Consider the following 23,947-nt stretch of genomic DNA (forward strand, 5'->3'; position numbering starts at 1 on the left):
AGCGTTACGTAGAAGCTATTCGCCATAATCTATTGTCCGCTAAGAACATTTTCCCCTTAGACTCTTTAGGGACGCACATTGAATTTAACGTCCAGTAGTCCACAATAGATAAATCGTTCCGCGACGCGACTGATTAGCAGCGTGGAGGGTTCAATTCCCCCGGCGAAGACCGGCGCAAGAATTGATATGGATTATTGTAAGAAATAAGATAAATAAGTTACCGTGATAAACCAGTTGTTACAAACAGGTCTGTAGAGTGAAGAGAGCAAGAGCCCCACCTACCTTGGGACCGCTTGGGACAGTTTTCTATGCAGTACAGCGTGCTATTGTTGTAAATACTGTAAATATATATATATATATATATATATATATATATATATATATATATATATATTCCATAATTAGAAGAGACAAGCACAGGGAAGACAGGATAAGGGTAGAATAGAATCCCACTTATACCATTTTGAGCCCCTGATGAATAAGTAGTTAATACTTTTTGAGAAAAGAGAGGAAAAAGGAGACAGAGGACACAGACAAAGGGTTATAAAATAACCATTTTTTTCCCTGTAAGACCACATGTGGGTCACAAGTGTTTAGAATACACGTCTTTGCCAGTCGAGAGCCATTCACCATCAGGTTTGACACCTAGTGGTTGAACCCCCCCCACCCCCCATGGAGTGCCCTAGGGATTAACCTTATTGGCACCATCGTGTTGAATAGTGAAAGAGGACAGTGATAAACCACTGATGCATTATTCTTTTTGATTTAAGTATTGCCAGTTTATTACAGCAATTGATTTTCTCATTATTGCCAGTTTTTGGATTAAGAGTAATTGATTTATCGTTTACTTTACTCATGATTGTCGGATTTTGATTAAGACATATCGTTTGATTTCTCATCATTACCGGTTTTGATTAAAAGTAATTGTTTTATCTTGCTTTTCTCATAATTGGCGGTTTTGGTTCTCATGCCATTTGTTTTTCATTATTGACGATTCTTTGATTAAAAGTAATTGTTTTATCGTTTGCTTTTCTCATAATTGGCAGTTTTTGTGATCATATCATTTGCTTGTTTATGCTGGGCGGTTAAAAGTAATTGTTAAAAATGTGCTTAAAATGACGTTTTTTCCCATTGATTTGGTTGAAACGCAGGAGAAGCCTGTATAAGCGTAGAACAGAGTTCCGTTTATACCAATGGGCCCCTGTTAAATAATTTGCTTATTAAAAGTACACAGGAGAAGCCTGTATAAAGTGTTGGACAGAGTCCCACTTATACCGATTGGGCCCCTAGTGATTCATTAGCATAAAATAACAAGTTTTTCCCATTTTTGACAGCTGAAGGCTGTATCATTTGCTTTGTGCTTGGCTGTGTGGACTGTACGTAATCGTTGTTCCATTTGCATAAAGTAACACATTTTTTCCATTTTTGTCTAAATTGACATTGTCCTAATTGCAGTGTACAACCTTATTCCCTCTAACCTATTATTGTCCAATTGCCGTGTATAACTTTTGTCCCTTCCTAACTGGAATATTTTTCCCAATCGCATCACACTTGCACGTTAGACACATAGTGTGAAAATATTTAATTTTTTAATTTATTCAAAAAAATTAATTTTTAATTTTTTGGATACATTTTAATCTGAAATTTTATTTTTCCTTCTACATTTACATTTCCTTATATAAAGCCAGTCAGTACCCGATTCTCGGAAAATGTCGAGCCAACTTCAATCAAGACTCCGGTCGCTTGGATTGAAGACATCCTCTATGCTGCTATGAACCTGATAGTTCAAGCCAAAGACTGAATAAGAAGCTGAGGAAATATGTTCAGCAATGTCATACCGAGGGTTTACTTGACGTAACAACCCTGGAGGGGCCCACAGAAGACCAGAAGTTACTCTGATGAGAGTGCTCAAGCTGAGAGACAAACAGAGAGGAAAATTGGTTCACGTCCCGATCAGCAGACGTCACCAGAACCAATGAAGCCATTGTGTAGGCAAGACTGCCACGACATGGCATAGCAGTGAATGAAGACAACACTGCTTGGAGGTGCCAGGAAGAAGCAACACCCCGAAAGACCCCAAAGAAGAAACAAACAGGAATAAAGAGCTGTCAATGGAGACAGCCCCTGTACTTCTGCCATCAGCCCCCGTTCCCACCCCTTCCATCTATCCCATAATATGTTAATACCCTCCCCCGTACGCCCACAGCCCACTTAAAAGAGAAGCTCCACACACCATGGCCCCAGTAGAGAGACTATTAGGAGGCAGTGTAGAGTTTGACTCCACAGAAAGCACAACAGTCGCAGACCTGATGAACAAGGTCGCACAGCTGCAGAGGGCATTAGCTGGCCGAGAAAAGGGCAGAGAAAGGGATGCTAGACAAAGTCAGCAAAGAGAGGAGGAAGACAGGGACCTAATGAGAAGAGAATTATGGTGGAAGAAAGAGAGGGAAAGAAAGGCAGAGGAAGGTGAACTGTCACAAGCAGAGCTGTCAGAACAGGGTAAAGACAACGTCAGTCCATCACATTACCATTAAGAAAGGCAGAGGAGGAAGCCCGGGAGAGGCGCCAAGTCATGACCTCCCCAATTCAGAGTGTCCCAATAGATACAAATAGGAGATAGGTCCCACCCAGATACCACTCCCTCGCTCATTAACGCCATCCCTAACCGAACAACAGGCGATGGACGCATATGGACTGCGTCCTGGTGGCACCCCACCTCCAGCTCAGAGCCCCCACCTCCAGCTCTGAGCCTCCATTCTAAATCGCATGGCTAACTGCGACACCTCAGCGAGAAGAGGAGCCAAATCAAGGCCCCAACCCCCTCCACCCCCATCTCACAAGAAGAGGAGCCCTGCTTGACCTTTCCGGTCAATTAACTGTGCCTTGCAACTGGCGCAGAGGAGGAGACAGCCTCCAAGACAGCAGAGGAGGAGACAGCCTCCAGGGATCACGACAACACCTCCCGAGGAGAGCAAAGGAATGCATAAGCTACAAGCCTCCACCACGACACAGTCAGATGTCAGTGGCAGCAACAAGCCCAGTGTGCTGTGAAGAAGAAGAGGAAAATGCCAGATTCAGGCACCTATCATGACATTGAGCAATGGCACACCTCAATACAAGCCATATAATCCCAGAGATACTCCCAACATGGCCAACCTAGCCAGCATCAAGCTAAAGTCAGATGAAGAAGCCATGGTGTACCTGAAGAAAGCAGCTGACGCCTGGGAATCAGCTACAGGCACCAGACATGACAGGAACCTGACATACCTGAACATGTGGAAGGCTGCTGTAATAGCAGGTCTCCCGGACAAGTTGAGTCGTGAGCAACATACGATGGGCATAAAGATGCCACCTTTGAAGTGTGCAAGAAACACATCACACACCACATCACTCAGCACCACGAGGATGATGAAGAAGAAAAGGCAACCAAAGATGAGCTGTCAATGAGACTCCTGAAGCTACAGATAGCAAAAGAGGACACAGAGGCTGCCAAGCACGGCCCACAAGCGCGAAAGCAGATGGCTGCTGTTAGCAACCTCGTCGTCCAGATCCAGGAAGCAGTGGGCAAAGCCCTGGACCAATATAAAGAAGAGGAGAAAAGACAGAGACAAGTCCAGAGGATCCAGAAGAGACAGGTGGCGAGAACCTTGTCGTATCTGTGACAGACTTGGGCACAGGGCTGAGGAATGTTACAGTCGCTCTGATGCAGCTATAGGCAGAGGAAGCTCACAAAGAGGAGGATTTGGACGACACATTCCAAACCAGAACCAGATGCCTGCAAGAATAGTGCAGGATGAAGATTATGTGGATCTTCTATGAAGAGGCCCAGAGGGCCCGGCGCAGTGAATAATGGTTCCAAATGGGCAAGAACCTATCATCACCTGTGCCATAGATGCCATGGATTATGACACAACATCCATATGTCATGCCAGAAGATCCCTACCGTTGCACCTACAACTACGCCGTCGCCTAAGAAGAAAAGGAGGGTGAAACTGAAGTCATCAGAACAGAAGCCATAATTGTAGGAAAAGAAGGAGTTGCAGCTGAATGTTTACTGTCTGCAGACCAACGAGACTGGTATGCACTGCAACCTGACTCTGCCCCTCACATCACACTACTGATCAGAGCAGGTCATGAAGCAAGAAATATTGGCCCCATGATGGAGAGTCTCAAAAGAGAGGTGGATTCCTACCAAATCCCCATATCTGTCCCACACCCCCAATGGTGATTATTGGAGGATACAGCAACACTCGTATTTCAAGGGACAACTCCAACAACAACTTGACAGAAATCATGGAAGGGAACACTCGAACCATCCCTCCACTGATGAAATGTTGGAAGAAGTGCCACCACAAATATGGTCAAGAGGAGACTATGATGTTGGCCACACCACTCAACATAACGTGGTAATGACTTTGAAACCAGATCAAGACACGGTCTGGCGCTATCAATATCCGCTGCAACAAGAACAAAGAGATGGCATTCTAGAGACAATATGAAGCAGGCTTACTCATCGACGCAGAGTCCAACTGGAATACACAGATATTACCAGTCCAAAAATCCGGTAACAGAGGCTGGAGAATGGTTCATGACCTAAGAACCATCAACAAAGCCACAATTGCACAGAACATTCAAGTGCCAAACCCGTAATGCCACAAGGCTACAGAGATAGCCCGGGTTTGTTCAATGCAGCCCTGAAGCAAGACCTCAAAGACTTCATATTACCGGAAGACACAGTACATGGATGATCTGCTGTTAGCTGCACCAACTGCAGCAATTTGTCTTAGAGTGACGAAAGACCTTCTAATGCTGTTAACCAAAGCAGGTTATGAGGTGAAGCGCTCAAAGACTCAGATTGCAAAAATGCAGTGTCATTCCTGGGACAACTGATCTCAGGGGACTCGTACGCTCTGTCTGCGGGACAGAGGTAGGCCATTTTGAGTGCAGCTAAACCAAAGACAGTACAAGAGATGCTGTCATTCCTGGGCCTAACAGGCTACAGTCGACACTACGTTCCTGACTTCACGTCTCTCACACAGCCACTCAGAGACATAACTGAAGCAGGAAGCCGAAACATGAAAGCCCTGCTCACATGGACAAATGATGCAGAAGAGGCATTCGCAAAGACCAAACAAGAAGTTGGCTAAGCCTCAAAGCTGTCTACACCTGACCACAACAGGCCCTTCCACCTTGATGTTTCTGAATCAAGCGGGATAGTCTCCGCTGTTTTGTTTCAGAAAAAGGAGGGAGGAGAGAGACCTGATGTACGACAGCTCGAAGTTAGACCACATCGAAAAGGTCAAAACAGGTTGCACAAGACACTTGGCAGTCCCGAAAAGAGCAATTGAGAAAACTGCTCATGTTGTGATGTGTCTCGAGCTCAAGGTCAACACAGAACATGGAGTTCTTGCCTAGTTGACCTCAAGTGCATTCTCGATGACAAGATAAGATTTCAAAAGTCTTACAACAGCTACATATCAGTCTCATACGAGCCAAACGACATGGCCGATGGACTTAATGTGAAGATGGAAATATTGCCGCATACTCAGTCGTGCAGCAACAAGAGAAAAGACATTCAACCATTTCTGCGGAAATCATCGCACAGCCAGCATCTGCACAGCTAGCAGAAGTAGTGGCATTGACAAAAGTACAAAAGTCAATTGAAGCAATTACTGAGAGCCATCCTGCTACCACGACACGTAGCAGTGATGAAGTGTAAAGGACACCAGACCACAAAGACAAAAGTGGCAGAAGGCAACGAAGCCGCTGACCTCGCAGCAAAGAAGGCAGCAGGCTATGTGAAACAAAGGACAGACATAGCCGCACCGGAACTCCCAAAACTCGGAATAGAAGACATCAAGCTCATGCAGAAAGAAGCAGAGCAGAGCAGAATCAGTGGACACACAATGGAGCCGTGCAAAAGAAAGGACTCTGGAGATCACATGATGGGCATAGTGGCACCTGCAAGGATGTGTCAAGGACTCATCAAACAGGCACATGGTCCCTCTCACGTGAATCCCAAAAGAACAGAGGAGGAAGTTTCTATCCTCTGGTGGCATCCCCGTATGACTGAGATGGTGAAACTCTATCACCATGAATGTCCCACCTGCAATGATTTTAGTATGAAAAGACCATACAGATGTCCCCAAGGAGAGTTCCCAGTGCCAGATGCTCCATTCAAAGAAATATGCATCGACTACACCGATATGGGTGCAGAAAACCGGAAGAGAGGTTTCAGATACCTACTCGTGATGATCGACAGATACACCAGATGTGTGGAAGCGATCCCCTGCAAGAAAGAAGACTCAAAGACAGTCTTAAAATGGCCGAAGAAGGAACTCATCCCGAGATATGAAGTTCCAAGGAGAATAGGGTCTGACCACGGCACACACTTTGCAAACAAACACTTACAAGAGGTGGAAAGACACCTAGGAATTACACACGCACACGGAGCAGTCTATCACCCACAATCACAGGGTATAGTCGAGAGGGCTAATCGGACGATTAAGTCAAAGATAGCTGAAATATGTCATGGCACAAAATACCTAGCTGCAAATATTTTTGAGAAGAAATGAGAGATTTCATTTTCTCTTTCAGTAGGTGTTCGAGCAAGAGAGGAGAGCCAGACGAATACCAGCTCGCAATCAGATCCTAGCAGGATTTGAAATAGTTGAAAGAACATAGAGTGATCAATTACATTTAATATAATCCGCAGAGATGAATAAATTAAGAGATAAATAATTTAAAATAGATGGGATTGGACGAGTAATTAAGACTCCGTTGGACAACAGAAGCGCATTTAATAGTTGATTCCTCCCACGGGTGAGAAGCTGTTCCTCACACGGAGTTCGAGATTGCTAATCTGATCCTTGATAATTTAGTTTGAGATTGCTAATCTGATCCTTGATAATTCAGTTTGAGATTGCTAGTCCGAACCTGGATAATTCAGTTCCTTAAGAAATAATTTTTGAGATCATTTTTGAGAAGATTAAAAGAAAACATAGAAATAGAATGACTACTTCTCAGACATGTTGGAGAATTGGTTCGGGAAATATGAAATTATTTCCAAATATATTTCAGATATCCAACTTTAGTTAGAGCCGGCGCAGAAAGCCGCTCTGTGTGTTTTAATTCTCTCCCACAGCTACACTCGTCTCTCCATCGTCGACCTTCATTGTGTACCTGGCTGCCTGCTGTGATGGACCTCACCAACAGATGAGCCAGTCACAGAGGAGTATCGTGCATCTTTAACACATTGATTCAAATTATAATAAATCACAGAAGTATGATGATAATAAAATAAATATAGTGTTTGAACTTGCTGTTTTCCTTTTACTCGAGGAAATCGAGGAATGGAGGAATGCAGAGGAGGAGACCATGGAGGAGATGAGCATGCAGAGAGAGGAGACCATGGAGGAGATGAGCATGCAGAGAAAGGAGACCATCAAGAAGATGAGAGTGCAGAGAAAGAAGATGCACATAGACATATGCACAGATAGACACATATCTGATCACAACACTCCTAGACTTTAGTTACTTTGCAGAGCAGGGTCAAAAGGAGGGAGTGATATTGTTTTTTCTTCCACAGGTATTGATAATAAAGATTGTATTACAGTGATGTTTACAGTGCGGTGAAATAAAATCCAATACAAGTTGTTTATACTATGGAATAGTATAAAAGGAGGGACTGTTAGGTTGTAGTGGATTTTATATATTTGCACATGTAGATAAGAGAAGTTTATGTTTTAATTTAATACATAAAGAAAGATATGATAATTAATTTGGGATATTATGAGGAATATTCTGGAGGAATGTATTATGAAACATAAGAGAGGATCACTGTTTTATTATTCTGTTTTAATGACAAATGTAATGATTAACTGTATGATGCATGAGAATGAATGAATGTTTTATTGTTTAGACAATAGTTAAAATGGATGCCGATTGAAACCTAATGTGTTGCTTTTATTCGGAAGGCAGGATAATAGGGTTTTATTGTGAAGGGGAACTTCCTGTCCTTGACCGGAAGAGTGAGCTTTGACCCCGCTAGTTTTACTAATTGGCTTAGCGAACAGAACTGCTGCATCCTTTGAACTGACCAATGGAACTAACCTTTAGGTGTGAATTCATTTGCATGACCATACTAATAGCCGAGCATTTGTTCTGGGGACATGGTTCTACTGGTCTGGAGACTCGAGACAGCCCCGGTCTGTGGCTCCCTGGGAGCTGCACTCCGTCTGTGGAGAGTTCCTCCTTTCTGGCCCCACGATCGTGAACGCTACATGAGTATTATCTTTGCCATTAAATATTGTTAAACTTTAACTCGAATCCTGAATTTCCTGCGGCCACGGGACCCGGAGCTTTGAACACGAATCTTACAAAGTCCATATATCAGGACTAACGAATAAACAAAAGGTTATGCTTCTTCTTTTTTTCACATTGTACAGGTCACAATTCAATAAAAGTTGGAATCTAGGACTCACCATGCTGTTGAGATCTGAATCCTCATAGCTGTCACAGGGATGCGTCCTTGCCCCCCCAAGGGGCTCAAGACCATCCTCATCCCACATGTAGGTTTCACCAGAGCTGTTGGAGGGTGACAGCTCCACAGATGAAGCCTGAAGGACATCACTCTGGTCTGAAGACAACACCAGTGGTCCCTGGGAGTCCTGCATGGGGCTTTCTTCTTTATGCCCTGCAGAAGATATATAAACGCTGTGCTAAACAACTGACACAAATGTAACACACATTTTTACAAGAATTTTCTTTCAAATCTTTTTTTTTTTTACCTGCCAGATCCATAGAGTCCCAGTCAAGGGTCTCAATGAGAAAGCTGTGTAAGCGGGTTTGAGTAGTCCTGGCAGCTTTTCTGTTGTCAGGCAGGTCTTCATCATTGAACAAATCTCCCACACAGTCAAAGTCATCAAGAAACTCTTCACTGGTGTCGCCTCTGTCTAGAGAGGAAGTAGAAGATAAGGACATGTCCTCCAGAGTCTCGCCTGCTGTCTGGCCAGAGCTCTTCCTAAGCCCACCACTCCCGACTCCTTTTCCTGCTCCAGAGCTTCCATCACTGTCACTCTGTAAGTCTGCTTTGTCACCCTCACCAGTCCGCTCAATGTCTATTGCTATCCCTAATAGCCCGGCACATTCAACGGCAGCTGAAGGTCTGATATCCACCTTGACCCTTCCTGGAAAAAGATTATTCTGAAGCTTGGCCTGCCCAGATCGAGCCAGCCTGAAGCCCAAAGCCCCCCCACTGCTTCCCAGTGATTTGGTCAGGACACAACTGGGGAGCAGTGGCTTCCTCAAAGCGTTGGGAGTGTTGGGTGCTGGAGGGATCGAGAGGGTGGGCAGAGAGGAGGCAGCTGAAGGCGGTCTACTGTACTGAAGTCCTCCACCAAGACTTCCTGAACATCCAAGGCTGCCATTCAGGCCTCCAAGTCCTAAACCCACTCTACCATTGCTCAGCTGAGGGGGTTTTAGGTAACTACTGCGAGGAGGCCGGAGCTGAGTGTTTGCGAGAGGCTTGGCTAGCTCCACAGCTCGGTTAAAAGAGAAGGACCGTGTCATGGGCTGGTTGGTGGGCGAGGGGATCTGCTTAAAGTGAGTGAAGCTGTTCGACCGCACCATGTTGTCCTGTGCCATGGTCTTCAGGCTGTCACTGGACTGGGACAGGCTGTCTTGAGAGCTACTTCTGGGAGAGCTGGGGTCAAACCTTGGCCGCACAAGGCGGGACTCTGACCCGGCTCGAGCAGGAATGCTGGAACCGTTATGGCCCATTTTAGGACCTCCGTTCAGTGGGCTTTGGCCTAGATTGGTCCCTACTTTGGGACTCATCGTCAAGGATTGCTTTGGGATGGCTTTGGGACTGGAGACGGCCACCATCAAAGCACCTGACCTCCGCATCTTGGGTGTCGCCGGAGAGCCATTCTTTACCTCCTTTGCCAAGGAGGGAAGGTGTGTCTGAGCCTTGTCTTCAACTCCATCTCCAGGGCTGGCTGGGGTGGTGAGGCTCGAGGGGGTCGTCCCCTCATCTCTCTTCCATTTCAGTGAAAAAGGAGAGGCACGGACCACACCATTTTGGCGTGTTCCTGGGGTCTTACCATCCTGGGTAGGGGTGGTTGGCTGTGTAGAACCATTGGTCAAAGGGCTAACGCCACCAGTTGAGGAGCGTCCACCGAACTTAGGCAGTCTAGATACCATGGCAGACTTGGTGGGTGCTTTTTCTTCCATTGGATGCCAACAAAGGCATGGAGAAACATGGAATCACACTCAACTGGGGAAAGAATACAAAAAGATGATTAGATTTAAGTGTCCATGATTTGACTTGGGACACACTGACAAGCAGCTTTACATCTTTAAGTGGTTTTAAAATAGTCCTGTTGATGACATACAAACACTACTATGAGAAGTTCCATTACAGGTTGAGTGAAAGAAGAAACTGTTGAAAGTTGAAAACACACAAATTCAGTCAGACACACAAGCACACGCATTTGTGAAGGTTTGCCCTTATCTGTAATGGTTTTATAAATATCTGTAAAGAGAAGCAGTAATACTGTCAAATCTCATCCTGTCCACCTCCTGCAGTGGTTGTATGTCTCTCTCCTTTTCACAGACCGCTGACTATGAGGAGCATTAGGGATTAATCTGGCAAGCTTACAGGGTGACTTGAGACTTTGTCAGGGAAAGTCTGGCATGATGCTTTCACGTGGTAATGCGAGGGAGACATATTGGACAATTCAAGCTCCGTCTTGATGCAACTGGTACACGGACACCAATTTTAATCCCACATGATAACTCTGACGTTTCTTTGTTCAACAATGTTCTAAGTACTTGACTCTTTTCAGACAGCAAAACTGTATGAAACTAAATTCAGTGCAGGTAACTGAATAGTGTGCTTGTTGTGATTTGTTTGAAATAATGTGCCGTAAAATCTCCTAAAACTTAGGGGGAAATAAAAGGAAGACTTTTACACATGACATGACCTGTAGCTGGCACTGGTTTTGGAGAATATGGCGCCGGGCCAACAAAAGAATGGGCTAACGGACGAGGCCTGGGGGACAAGGACAAACCAGTGCACGGAAGGTTGGCCAGCACGATGAATAGAGGACGTACAGCATGTGAAGCCACTATGGGGAGAACACAGGGCCGTTTCCTGCTACTGATTGTTAAATTCATTCAATTCCAATCAGCCATGTGACAAGTGTACATGTGTTGGTGGTGCACCTGCGTGTAACATCCATCTGGCTAGTGCTGGAAGATTATCAATAGGAAAGTTACTGAGATCCAGATGGCTGGTGTGGTTAGCAGAAAGTGATCCATCTGCATGAGGGAGCAAAGCAGTTTGTGAAAAGTGTAGACTTTTTCCCGCGAGGAAAATAAATTATTGTTGCATCAAACAATGTTAATATTCACAAATACTAATTCACTTTTAAGAAATGCCTGCTGTGTTGCTCATCCACAATAGATAAAGCAGTTTCTCGCATGCGAGTGAATCCTTTAACAAACTGGCACAAAGGCCGATACTGAAACAAAAAATCCACTCCATTTTTGAAGGAGTGGGGGGAAGGGGTGTTACAATGTGGGTCTCCTAATCTGGAAATAAAACCGCCACGCTGCCCCACATTCCCATGCACAGACACACGTGTCTACAATTAAAGACACACACTCGCCAATGCCATAGAAGTCTGGCTATGCCACCACCCTAATCCGTTTGATAAACACACATGGGCGCACACACGAAAACACACAGTTACACACAAAATCAGGTCAGCATGTGCAGGCAGGGCAACCAAAGCCTCTTTGCCCTGGGGAGGCGGAGAAGGGGGGGGTTAGCGATTCGATTAGGGTTTTTTGCTGCTATGAATGGCCCCAGAACTTTCCTCAAGTTTCATTCACATCCAGAGTGGCAGATCCACACACTGCTGTGGCAAATGTGTATTCATCTGGGTCATCTCACTCATCTTGCAGCCACTGAGAGATGTCCGTCTGCAGGGCTGGTGTTTTCTTTGGTGTTTTTTGATCTATGACACCATAAAGAAATCCACAGCTTCAATTCTTGTCATATAATAGTTCTGTTGATTATAGGTAAAATTGATGAAAAGTCAAAGTCAAAAAATTGCCACGCACATTCATCGGTGGACTTTTAGGAAATTATTATTTTTTTAAAAATCTGTAAATATGTTGTCAAAGAATGAGACAAAAAGAAAGAACCTGACCACATTACAGTAAAGGACTGGTTTCATTACGCGGTGCTAGAGACCCGGCCCTATTCCCTCATACTCATACAAAGACACAGGTCAGCTTAAGAGGACCACAAATAAACAACAACATTCTAACTGACTGACACACATTCAGAGCTAGGGCAGTAAACCGTGCAGGCCATCTGTCAAACGGTCATATCTGAAGGCCAGTCCCCCCTCCCCCTCCCCCCAGAATACTGTCCTGTAAATAAATATCCCAGAGCTTCACTAGGATCTAGTAAATGGCTTGCACTAAACCCATATCAATGTGTTTTTATGCCTCTACACTGCATTTGTAACACAATGTGAAATCTTGGGGATACACAATGTAAAGTAAACAGTCCAGAGTTATAATCAGACCTCTATATGATGAAAACATAATGTTAGTCAAAACAAATTATGTACGCTACACTGGGAGGCAGTCTAACAAGCCTAAGCTGTTGATTTTCCGCTGTTGATATTTTTTAAGCCGATTCAACATTGAGATCTACAGTGATAGTGTAAATAATAAAGTTGATCTTTCTTTTCTTGTCTGTATTCTTCAATGCGCTGAAAAGCACCAAAAAGAAAGAGTTGCATCTCTATTTCCCAAAACCTGAATGTTTTATAAATTGCGTCTGCTTCCTGGAACAGATGAAGAGCCGAGATTAACATCCAATATCACTCGGCGCTTGTATGGTTTTGCTCTGGTTTCCACTCCCCATCAAGGGAGGCTAAGAATGCTCACGATGACGGGAAGACAGCAGAGGGAATAAAAAGGATTACAAAGAGAAGAGAAATGTGAGATGTAGATGGATACTGTTAAATAGAGTTAGAAATGAAGAGAGCTCAAGCTTCTCCCGCAGAGAGATCTCCTGCTAGATCTGCTTAGCATCTCAGCAGTGATCCCTCTGTGTGAAATGAGCAGGAAGGTGAGATGGCATCTTTTCTTATCCTCTATTGGACAGGGAATGGGAGCTTTCTGTCTGTCTGCCAGTGAGGCCATTTGGCCTTACTTCATTTCCGACTCGGAGGACAGCCAGAGACAGAATGCACCTGGCAGAGATACAGGAAGGCTGAAAATGTGATTCTGCAAGAATAAGGACGTTTATTACTCCTCTGGCAAAGCTTTCACTTTTTTTTTAACTGCGCACACGCGACAAAGATGCATTCTTCCAGAGTAACAGGACAGATGCAGATAGGATGCGACAAGCCGAGGGCTATGATCTATTGGGTCATTGGGGCATCGCGTGAATGGATGTGCTCGACTACACACAGTAAATCCCCTATTCTGCTGTGTATCCTCACAGCCGGTCTGACCCCGACTCCCAACGCTCATACTTCTAGATCATTACAAAGGCTCAGCACCGTCTGAGACGTCAAACTTCATCCGACTTTTCTCTCTTCACTCTCCTTCATTCAATTTTGAAAGATTGAGAAGGGGGAATTTGATTTGACTTTATTCAGACTGTGGAAACCCCAGAGAAGGATCCAGAGTAAGGGATGCAATATATATTGTTTAAAGCAATCCCCTTTGCTACAGAACTTTGGAAAGAAAACATTAAACCATATCTGAAACTGAAATCAAAACTTGACGTGATGGGGAAAACCCCTTAAAAGGTGGTAGTGTATATTAACTGTTGATGACGTGTATACTGTATATAAATGAACCGTAACTTCTGAGTACTGACTGTTTTTGTTTCTATTTTTCTATTCTTTACCTTTATTGTTCTAGCCGTGTTGTCCTTGTTCCTAGCTTGTTATTCTATATATATATATATATATATATATATATATATATATATATATATTTATTTTGTAAAGAGGTAGATTATAGTTAAATGTTCAGAATAGCTTCCTAAAATACAACGCAGTGTTTGTAACTGCAGAGGCTGAAAATACAAACAAAATGTAGCTTCAGCAAGACCTGACAAAAAGAGTACATTCTCTTTTGAATAAAAAAAATGTTTTAAACCCTCGTGGACGGTGGTTCACCTCCATGTTGAAGGACAGGAAGAAGCAAGAAAAGATGAAGACTCTCTTCTGGCACTGTTTCATAGAAAGATGTTGAAGGATGCTGCAACTTGCAACTCCTCCCTATCTCAATCTTTCTCTCTGTAACTTTCTGGCCATCTTTGTAAATCTTTTATATGGATCCTAGTTATATAAGCCCGGTCTGAAGAGCCTAGTTTGTCATCCAGCTGGCTCCACACCTATACAAGATAAAAGCACCACCCAGACACACACATGACCACTATCTAAGAGCTGTTTCCTTCTTCTCCGGGAAGACTCCCACCAAATCCAAGGGTTTGTTTTGACCGACCACAGCAAAGATCCATTTTTTTAAATAAAATATGTAGGCCTAATAAGTCTCTGATCTGAGAATGGATGAAGGCTTTAAAACTACAACTTGACAACAAACCTAGACCAAATTACTTTCTCACCTCCTACTGAATCTAAACCAACGTGCAACTTCTCATTTCAATATATTGACTGGGTCCAGTGTCCCAGTGGAGTAATAACCAGGCCCGTCATCTGGGCAGAGCAGTAGCAGTGGGCCATAGCTGTGTCCCTGAAGAGATTAACAGAGTGCCATTAGAGCAGGCTAATAGTATGAGACGGGGATGAAAGCAACACTGACGCTAGGCTAATGTGTATCGAGTGAAAGCAATACTGGGCTGGGCTGCACTGATGCTCCGTGATGCTAATCCAATGAGACAGCATCGAGGGGTTTGGTAATGCTGGATACTAACTGTGGTAGTTTCAAATGGATGAGCCCAACATAGTGTTGTTGTGTGAGTACAGAGAAGTGGAGAAAGACAGTTAAGGTGTGGCAACACGCTACATTAAGAACCACAGCATGTACTCATAGCATGTTGCCGTATGCTGGACGAGCACAGCAACACACAGACACAACGTTGCGTCACTTTTTTTGCTCGTAATGCAGCGCAGAAAAGTAGACTAAAAAAAAACATTACCTTAACCCAGTGAACTTTTGTTGACTAGTCCAATCATCTTCGTCCCAGTGCCAGAGCTACACCCTGCCATGTCACTCGGCACTCTTTCCTCCATCATCTGCACTGAAAGTAAGATAGCACTCAAAAGACAGCGAACAGGAACAGGAAGACGCTCCTCAGAGGTTGGTCTGTCTGCTGCCTGGCGCTCTCTTTGCATGTGTGCCTATATGTGTGCCTGTGTGTGTGTGCATGTGTGCCTGTGTGTGTGTGTATGTGTGTGTGTGTAATGTGATGTGTGTGGTGATGGGTGTGTGGGAGGAGAGAACAGATCCTTTATGGGTGCATTTAATAATTGATAGGGCATCTTTTAGGAGCCACACCCAGTGTGCTGCAAGTGGGAGAGGAGCAGTGAGGAGAAATTTGGTGTGTTTCAGGGAAAACACAGCAACAAAAAAAAAGAAGAAAAAACACATTACAAAGACTAATTTCCAGTATTAAAAAGATTATCTCTAGCAGGAAACATTCTGATCTGTTAATCACAATATGGTACAAAGTCTAAAGCCACTTAATTCTCCCAGCTCAAGAAGTTTTACCAACAAGCTAAAGTAGCACTTTTTATATACTATAATACGATAATATAAGGAAACAGACCCTGCCTGGCACTCGGCTGAACATGAAAAGTCACTCCAGAAAAGAGGAATTGTTTGTGTTTCTCATAAAGATTCATTACAAGTTCAATTTCCCCTACTCATTTTATGGTCGACAGCATACTGGTTCCACTCAGTCAATGGTTTAATGCTGAGTGCCAGCAGTAAAACAACACGAGCATCGCCAGTTCCTCAATATCGCCTGTTGGTCAGCGTGATAAATCACAGCAGGGAGTCTGATCCAACTCACATCAGCAACAATAGAGTCAAAGGCTCAAACACAGGCTGTCTTTTAAATTGCTTCATGTTAGGCTTCCATTCACATCATTTAATCAAAGACAGCTGTTAACTATAAACTGCATTTAATTGGTGTTCTTTAAAATTAACCATTTTGAGAGCCAATTCTGGACTGAAAACATTTTCTACCAAATATCTTTGATATGTGGAGGGAAATATTGTTTGTGGCGCTGCATTAATTTATGACAAATGCACAAAACCCAGATAGTGACAAAGAAAGTCTGAACAGAAACAGTCCTCATCGTCCACCCTGACGAATCCATAAGAATAATGTGACTACTGCCTTATTAGTTTATTATTAGTTAATTATTTTTGCACTATATAAAAAATAAACAAACATCACAGAGATAAATAATATCACAGTGCAGGAAGAGACAGAAAGCCCACTGGGCTTATTTGAAGCCTCCACCTATATAATGTTGTCAGATTCAAATTATCTTCCCAGATGTCCACACACTAATCATCTTGACCATGTTTTTCCTATAACGCCACTCCTCTCTCTGCTTTATCATCCAGTTAAAAATGGATGTGTAGGGCATGAATGGACAGACGTGCGAGTTTCCGTCCTCCCGTCCATATGACCTTCACTTGGACGTCACTCTGAGACGACTGCAGGGCATTTGGCAGCTCCTTTTAATTATCACCTTCTGATTGGCCACAAGGGCTACAGCGCAGGTGTCAATCACTGTCAGCGAGCTCTTTGCAGTCGTTTATGTAGATGGTAGCCGAAGGCTGGGCGGACCGCAGGCCCGAGGCTAACTTTTCTTTTTGGAGACATAAACTTCACGGAGACCACAGGACATCACATCATCAAACGATCACACAACTGCTGCCAACAATGTTCGAAGTTAAGTGATACAACTTTCTCACCTGAACTGACTCCATGGTTCAATGGCAGAGTGACGAACTCAACAAGCCTGTAGCTTATTAATGTGTTAAACGTGTTAGCAAAGCCTTTTAGAGGGCACCGTGGACCCGTTGATCCTCTCTCGGAGTACCTTTCAAAAGGTATATATATATATATATATATATATATATATATATATATATATATATATATATATACATATATACATATATTCACTGGCATGTACCTCCTACAATCTGCCATCTCGAGTCTCTTTCTACATGTTTGACTTTCTTTACCAATCACCCCTTTCGTCAGCTCTCAGCTGTTTCAAGCATGACATGAAAGCATAAAATGATAATTTTGAGCTCATGCTCAAGTATAGAGATTAAGTATAGAGATTTCTGTTTAATAAATGACTGCAATTGATTTACAATGGGACAAGCCAGGTTCATTGATACCAACAAGATGGCATTGTAACAATCTTCATGACCTTTTGATATATTTATTGTTTTTACAACTAGAAGTCAGAGGAAGCCATATCTTTATATTTACATTCCATCAATTGATTCTGGGTATTGTGAACCAGCTGCTTGCAAATGTTGAACCCACTGAGAACCAACACCCCACTTTGAGGGTCTATGCAGCTCTCAGCCACTTTCAACATACTTGTGTGGTTTGCTTGCCTCCAAACCAAAACCGATTTCCATAAGAACTCATAAGTGCAGCGCATGAGCTCAAAATAACCATTTTATGCTTTCATGTCATGCTTGAAACAGCTGAGAGCCGACAAAAGGGGTGATTGGTAAAGAAAGTTATACATGTAGAAAGAGACTCGAGATGGCAGATCGTAGGAGGTACATGCCAGTGAATATATATATATATATACCTTTTGAAAGGTACTCCGAGAGAGGATCAACGGGTCCATGGTGCCCTCTAAAAGGCTTTGCTAACACGTTTAACACATTAATAAGCTACAGGCTTGTTGAGTTCGTCACTCTGCCATTCAACCGTGGAGTCAGTTACTTAATTAATACAAGTTTTTTTTCTAATAGCCCATAAATAAATCATTAATTAAAACAATACCATGTTGCAGTCCAAGGGCTGCACGGTGGTGTAGTGGCTAGCACTGTCGCCTCACAGCAAGAGGGCCGCGGGTTCAATTCCCGGTCGGAGCGGTCCTTCTGTGTGGAGTTTGCATGTTCTCCCCGTGGCAGCGTGGGTTCTCTCCGGGCTCTCCGGCTTCCTCCCACAGTCCAAAGACATGCTGCAGGTTAATTGATCTCTAAATTGCCCATAGGTGTGAATGTGAGAGTGAATGGTTGTATGTCCCTACATGTGCCCTCGATGGACTGGCGGCCTGTCCAGGGTGTCCCCTGCCTTCGCCCTATGTCAGCTGGGATAGGCTCCAGCGCCCCCGCGACCCTAATGAGGATAAGCGGTATTGAAAATGGATGGATGGATGGATGTTGCAGTCCAAACAATAATGTCTATAATCAGAGTTACAAATGAGATCTTTTTTTCTATGATTACGCATAAAGTCTTGGTTTCGACTCAAAATATCCCATGGTGACTTTTAGCACAACAAAGAATGCATGTGCATGGTACATGACAGTGAAGGAAAAATGAATGTGTGAGACCACTTTAATATATTCTTATCTGCATTAAAGAATTATTAGCAAAACATCTGATAAACATTCATTGATAAACTGAAAAACAAGCTGCAATCATCTATGAAAAACATATATTGAAATGTATATTGGCAGCAAACAGGAAGTCATGCTGTTGCGAAAGCATATTCTATGATCTGTTGTTAATATATCAGACGTGATATAAAATAACGAATAGTCTGCTCCATTTTTAAGAAGCATAATATCACGTTTAACTGAAGTTTCATGTTTTTATATCATAAAGAGTACAGGCACATGCATCAGATTATGCACCGCTACCAGGGCCTCTTCAGTGAGAGATGAATCCTTTGTTTTCTCACACGATTAATACACGGACCTAGCGACCACCGACACACACACACACACACACACACACACACACACACACACACACACACACACACACACACATTTACTTGTAGAGTTATGCCCAGTTCAGCAAACACCTCCCTTCCCCCCAAAGTGTTCTTTGATAGCAGAACAATGACATAAAATTCTCTGCTGAATCAACGGCTTTTCCTCACACCGACATGTGGGTCCATCTGAAACATCTCCAGTTTACAAAAACAACAACAAAAAAACACAAAACAACGATTGTTGACATTAAAGAAAGGCTTTTCTTTTATTGCCAAGGCAATTTTTTTTCTTCAACCTGAACAATATATTGACTGTTTAAAAAAAATACTATAAATATAAATAATACAAAACACTTGGCTTCAAACTTTTTAACTTCAAACTATGAACAATAAAAACAGTTTACAGTATGCTTAAAAATATATATATATATATATATATATATATATATATATATATATATATATAAAGAAATACAAAACACACACAAACACTCTGTATATAGCTTCAAACTTCAGCAATTCTGTTGCAGAAATATGAGCATATTTGCCTTCTCTGGCAAAATACGACTCCTCTCCTGACTGATTGCATGTCCTGCACTGTTACAGTGCAAAGCACAGGCCTGTCATGAGAGGTGAGAGGCTTTCAGAGAATGAACCTAATGGTAAGGCCTTGAATGTGAAAGTAAATTATAAGCTTTTAATAGACCATGTTCCTGGTGGATGTATCCTCTGTGAATGGACAATACACTGCTCCTTCCTCTCTGCCCAACGTCCCTCTTTTCCTGCGCCTCCTTCCTTTCCACTCGCCCCATCAGGCTGATTCTCCTAACGAACGCTTCTCCCCATCTCAAATATGATCTGAGGCATTGCATGCTTTTACAGTAACGAGCAGACAGTCTCACGTGAGGCCAGGGGGAGAACAAGGCCTCCTCATGTCAAATAAGGCCACCGTTTGTGGTTAAAATCCATTAAATGCCATACCTTTGTGTCCCGTTCTTCACAGGGATTAGAGCTCTTAAGTCAACTGATGAAACTAGAGGGAGGACCTATCCAAAAATAGTGTCTGATACAATAGAGTAACCTTTCTTCTCACCTCAGGAGCCGTCTGGGATAAACTGGCTGAATACTCTTTGGTGGTGGTTGTGGCCAGATAACCCCCCCCCCCCCCCGCTGTGTGAACGCTTTGAGCCCAGAAAGGCCATTGTGCACCGTGAAGTCCATTCTATGGTGACGACAGATGCTGCAGTTGAGCCCGACATGCAAATACAGTATTTGAATATAAACTTCATGTCTGTGCAAGGCGACCCCACAGACGTTTTGCCTTTGAACAGGACACAAGGAATGAGTAATGACCCCGTTGCCATGGAGGCAATGGACATTTAGATAATGATATGACAGTATAGTGACCAAAAAGAGGCGGCGTGCACAATAAAACTGGTAGTAAGCGAGAACAAAAGATACTCAGACATGTTTTTGTTGGCTGGGCAGTGGTCTGGAAACAAAACATCACGTCTGAGAAAAGCATCTATTATGAACAGATGTATGCATATTGCAGCAGGTCACACACTGTGATTGAGAGTGACTCAGCAGTGTTTGAGTGGAAAGCACAAACACTGCTTCCCTCAACGCAGAACTTTTACCCTCAATACGCTGCTTACAGTCTCCAACACATTAGCTGTTGAATGCCTTGATCCCAAGGATATAAAGACTCTATATAATGTCACATGCCTCAAAGCCTTAAAGGATTATTGAATGAGATGTAAAGGTTTTAAGGAGAGCACCCCTCCGGTCTGGTGCAGTGAGAGGTCAATGCAGAACATTACCTGACGCTAATGAGGCATAGAGGGCCTAGATGAAGCACACGCTTCTTTTTATCTGTCACGTGCACATACTGAACATACCATGCTTCTGATTCTGCACTCAGACTAGGAGTTCAAACGTCGTATGAAGTACTGTGAGGAATGTCAGTAATGACAGGAAATTAATGTGACTTATGTGCATAAATTGATCTGCTTAATACGTTTACAAAATATCATTCAATGTCGTTATTTCTACTTGACAGCCATGCACGCTCACTTAAAGCTATTTAGAAGTCTCAGGTAGATATTAGGCGGAGACGGAAGTTGGATAACATCAATCAAGCGCAGTCAGTGTACACGCCCACACACAAAGGTGTAACCAGGCCAAGTAAATACAGCTGTGAGGATGTACCACGGGTATAGAAACTTACAATTATCCACATTATTATTATTATTCTCCAATAAAGCTGATGACTGTTCATGTTATTGATGTTAACTAGTGTGCTTTTCCCATTATGACAAGACAAAATGTCTCCTGTGAAACAGGCCTATTCCATTTTGAGTCAAAGACTTTTATGTACATTGAACTAGTTCATAAGGTAAAAAAATGACATCCACTAAGAGGGTTTCACAAAAAATGACATCCACATTGAAGATAATGGAAGTAAGACTTCTTGACGAGGTAAAATCACATCCTAGTGGACAAAAAGAAAAGATCCGACACGTAATAATAACAAACCCGCTCAAAAGTCTGAAATTAAAATAGAAAATAACAGTAATTCACTATAAGGATTTAGCAAAATCTCCTCCAGACAGAAAGTTCATGAATGACCCCCAAATCGTATCAAAAGTATTGGATTACACCTACTGTATATGCAAATAGAGCCAGACATGTTTCAGCAACTGCTCATTGTGTCCTGACAATACATGCCGTCATCGAGCCAATAAAGACGTACACCTGCTGCTACCGCACTGCATTGTGTTCACAACAGCTCCTGTGTAAACACACGAGGCGGGGCCGAAGAGCTCGTACACAGTGAAAACCACTCAACCCATTCTGTACTGGAATAGGGCTCCTTTCTGTAAGCTGTATGCAACCTACAGACTGATATAACAGAGCAACTCTCAATAAAATGTTTAAACAAAAAGGTTAATATGTCATAGTCAAAGCAACTAAACCCCGTCTTTCACATCAGGACAGGGCTTAACAGAGTTAGAGAAGTTATCTGTTTTTCTTAAAACATGCCATCTCCCTCAATCTTTTCCTTTATGATCTGTTTACGCTGTAAATTAGATCAGCATTTTTCATCGCTGCCTTTAAAATGTCTAGTCACTTGTCCTCTACAACAGACACATGAAATTCAAGTCCGCCGATTTAGATACACACACACACACATATATATATATATATATATCTTAGAGAATTCTTGACAGCCAGTCTTTCATTTTTATTATTCAAATGGCATCTCCTGATCTTTGAAGGACTTTTCTGCGCGAGGCTCCTGTGAGTCAGTGCATCTGGGATCCAATGTCTACACCATGATCCACATTGAGCTATTCCAAGCCCTTAAACATCTGTGGTCTTACCGAGGCAACTGATAAGCGTGGCTAAGTATAGCTCTGATGATAGGCCACATACAGAGAGAGTAGAGGGCAAGGAGGATCAGAGGAAAGTCAAAGTAAAATCAAGTACACCACAAACACCACAACACATGTGAAAACATCCACAACACTCGCACAATGCAATAACTTGAGTGCCCCAGTCTTAAAGCATTTTAAGTACTCATTGATTTTGAACTATATAGTCAGTAGGGTCCAGCTTGTGCCAACAAAAACTCTGTACTATTACAATAAATGAGAGGAGAAAGAAAGCACACTGCACAGTAAACACAACACCTACAGTGTAAAGGATGGAAACGGCTCATGTCTGACAGTTTGAAAGGCAGTGTAACACTCACCTTGATCTACACGGCTCCCTCAGTCTGTGATTTCTGGCATTGCCAGACAAATTACTCAACACTTTTCTGTGTTGTCAGTAGCCACTTTTAGCATCATGCAAGCACACTACGACATCTTATCTGTTGGCCTCAGGGTCACATTACAGTGTCTTGGAATGGCTACTATGCACAGGGCAGTGGGCATAATGTGTATCTTTACAGTAGGCACTGAGGGTTAAGGCACAGAGGAAGGCAGGCAGACCACAGACTTACACAGTCTGGGAACACCCTCACATATTGAACAGCAATTTGGGGGGTCTTGAGCAGGCAGGCACATAGTGGAGACATTCAGCTGCTGTTAGGGGGAATCAGATTGTAAACACACCCTCAGCCAAGGTGGCGCTACAGGACCAATATGCCAACAGGTGCCTAAGGAACACACACATGGATTTGTGTGTGTGTGTGTGTGTGTGTGTGTGTGTGTGTGTGTGAGAAAGCAACCCCACCCACAACACTGAGCACACCAGGGATGTCCATCTCACTTACACTAAGGGTAATCAGTCATGCCTTATCCTAATTTGTGCCGGCACGTTGATGCCATGGCACTTTGCACCGTCTGGGCTTTTATAGATCACAGCCTTAAATGGCACACACACATACACACACAGTTATGAGACTTGACTGACAGCAACTTCAGTTGCGGTATAGAAATATGAATATGTGAGGCTGCACTGCATGGTATAAAAACTCTGTTTAAATTTGAACTCCTGTCTGAGTGGAGCAGGAAAGCTTGCGAGTCATCTTGAATTACCCTTTAATCCTGACATGTGCACAGGGAGCGCACATCTCATCTACAAACAAGCTTGGGTTCCCCTCGAGCCTTCACTGTAGAGCCACACAGAGAAAGACTGTGTTTGACAGGGCGAGACACTGCAGAAATACTCCAGTAATCTTCCAACGTGTCTACATTATGGTATCCTTGTGCACAATTGCTCTCATAGTGTGTTATATAATATGTAACGTGGATCATGCTCAATGCATAACATGCCTGGTCATTCTCATTCATGGTACAGTAACTCTTTCCAGGGCATGTTATGATTGGTGGGGGGTGGGAGGGGAGATGCTGTGACGTCAGAGAACACGCCTCTTCTGCTCACTGAGAATAACTACATATGTGTATTAATCAGTATAGGTTTAAAAATGCACAGCTAACGTT

The 23,947-nt window shown here is 43.2% G+C and overlaps 1 protein-coding gene across 2 annotated transcripts in view; it reads right to left on the minus strand.

Annotated features, from left to right (window-relative positions):
* The window catches only part of ccser2a (coiled-coil serine-rich protein 2a), a 56,744-nt gene that overhangs the window by 32,164 nt on the left and 633 nt on the right, over positions 1–23,947 (minus strand). For both annotated transcript variants that reach the window (XM_034552792.1, XM_034552793.1), the window contains exons 2-3: positions 8,790–10,276; positions 8,484–8,695 (exon numbers count right to left, since the gene is read on the minus strand). In XM_034552792.1, coding sequence (XP_034408683.1) covers positions 8,484–8,695; positions 8,790–10,233 — 1,656 coding nt within the window. In that variant the 5' untranslated portion in view covers positions 10,234–10,276. The remainder of the gene's footprint in view (positions 1–8,483; positions 8,696–8,789; positions 10,277–23,947) is intronic.

Source organism: Cyclopterus lumpus, chromosome 15 (genome assembly GCF_009769545.1).
Source record: "Cyclopterus lumpus isolate fCycLum1 chromosome 15, fCycLum1.pri, whole genome shotgun sequence".
NCBI classification, from domain to species: domain Eukaryota; kingdom Metazoa; phylum Chordata; class Actinopteri; order Perciformes; family Cyclopteridae; genus Cyclopterus; species Cyclopterus lumpus.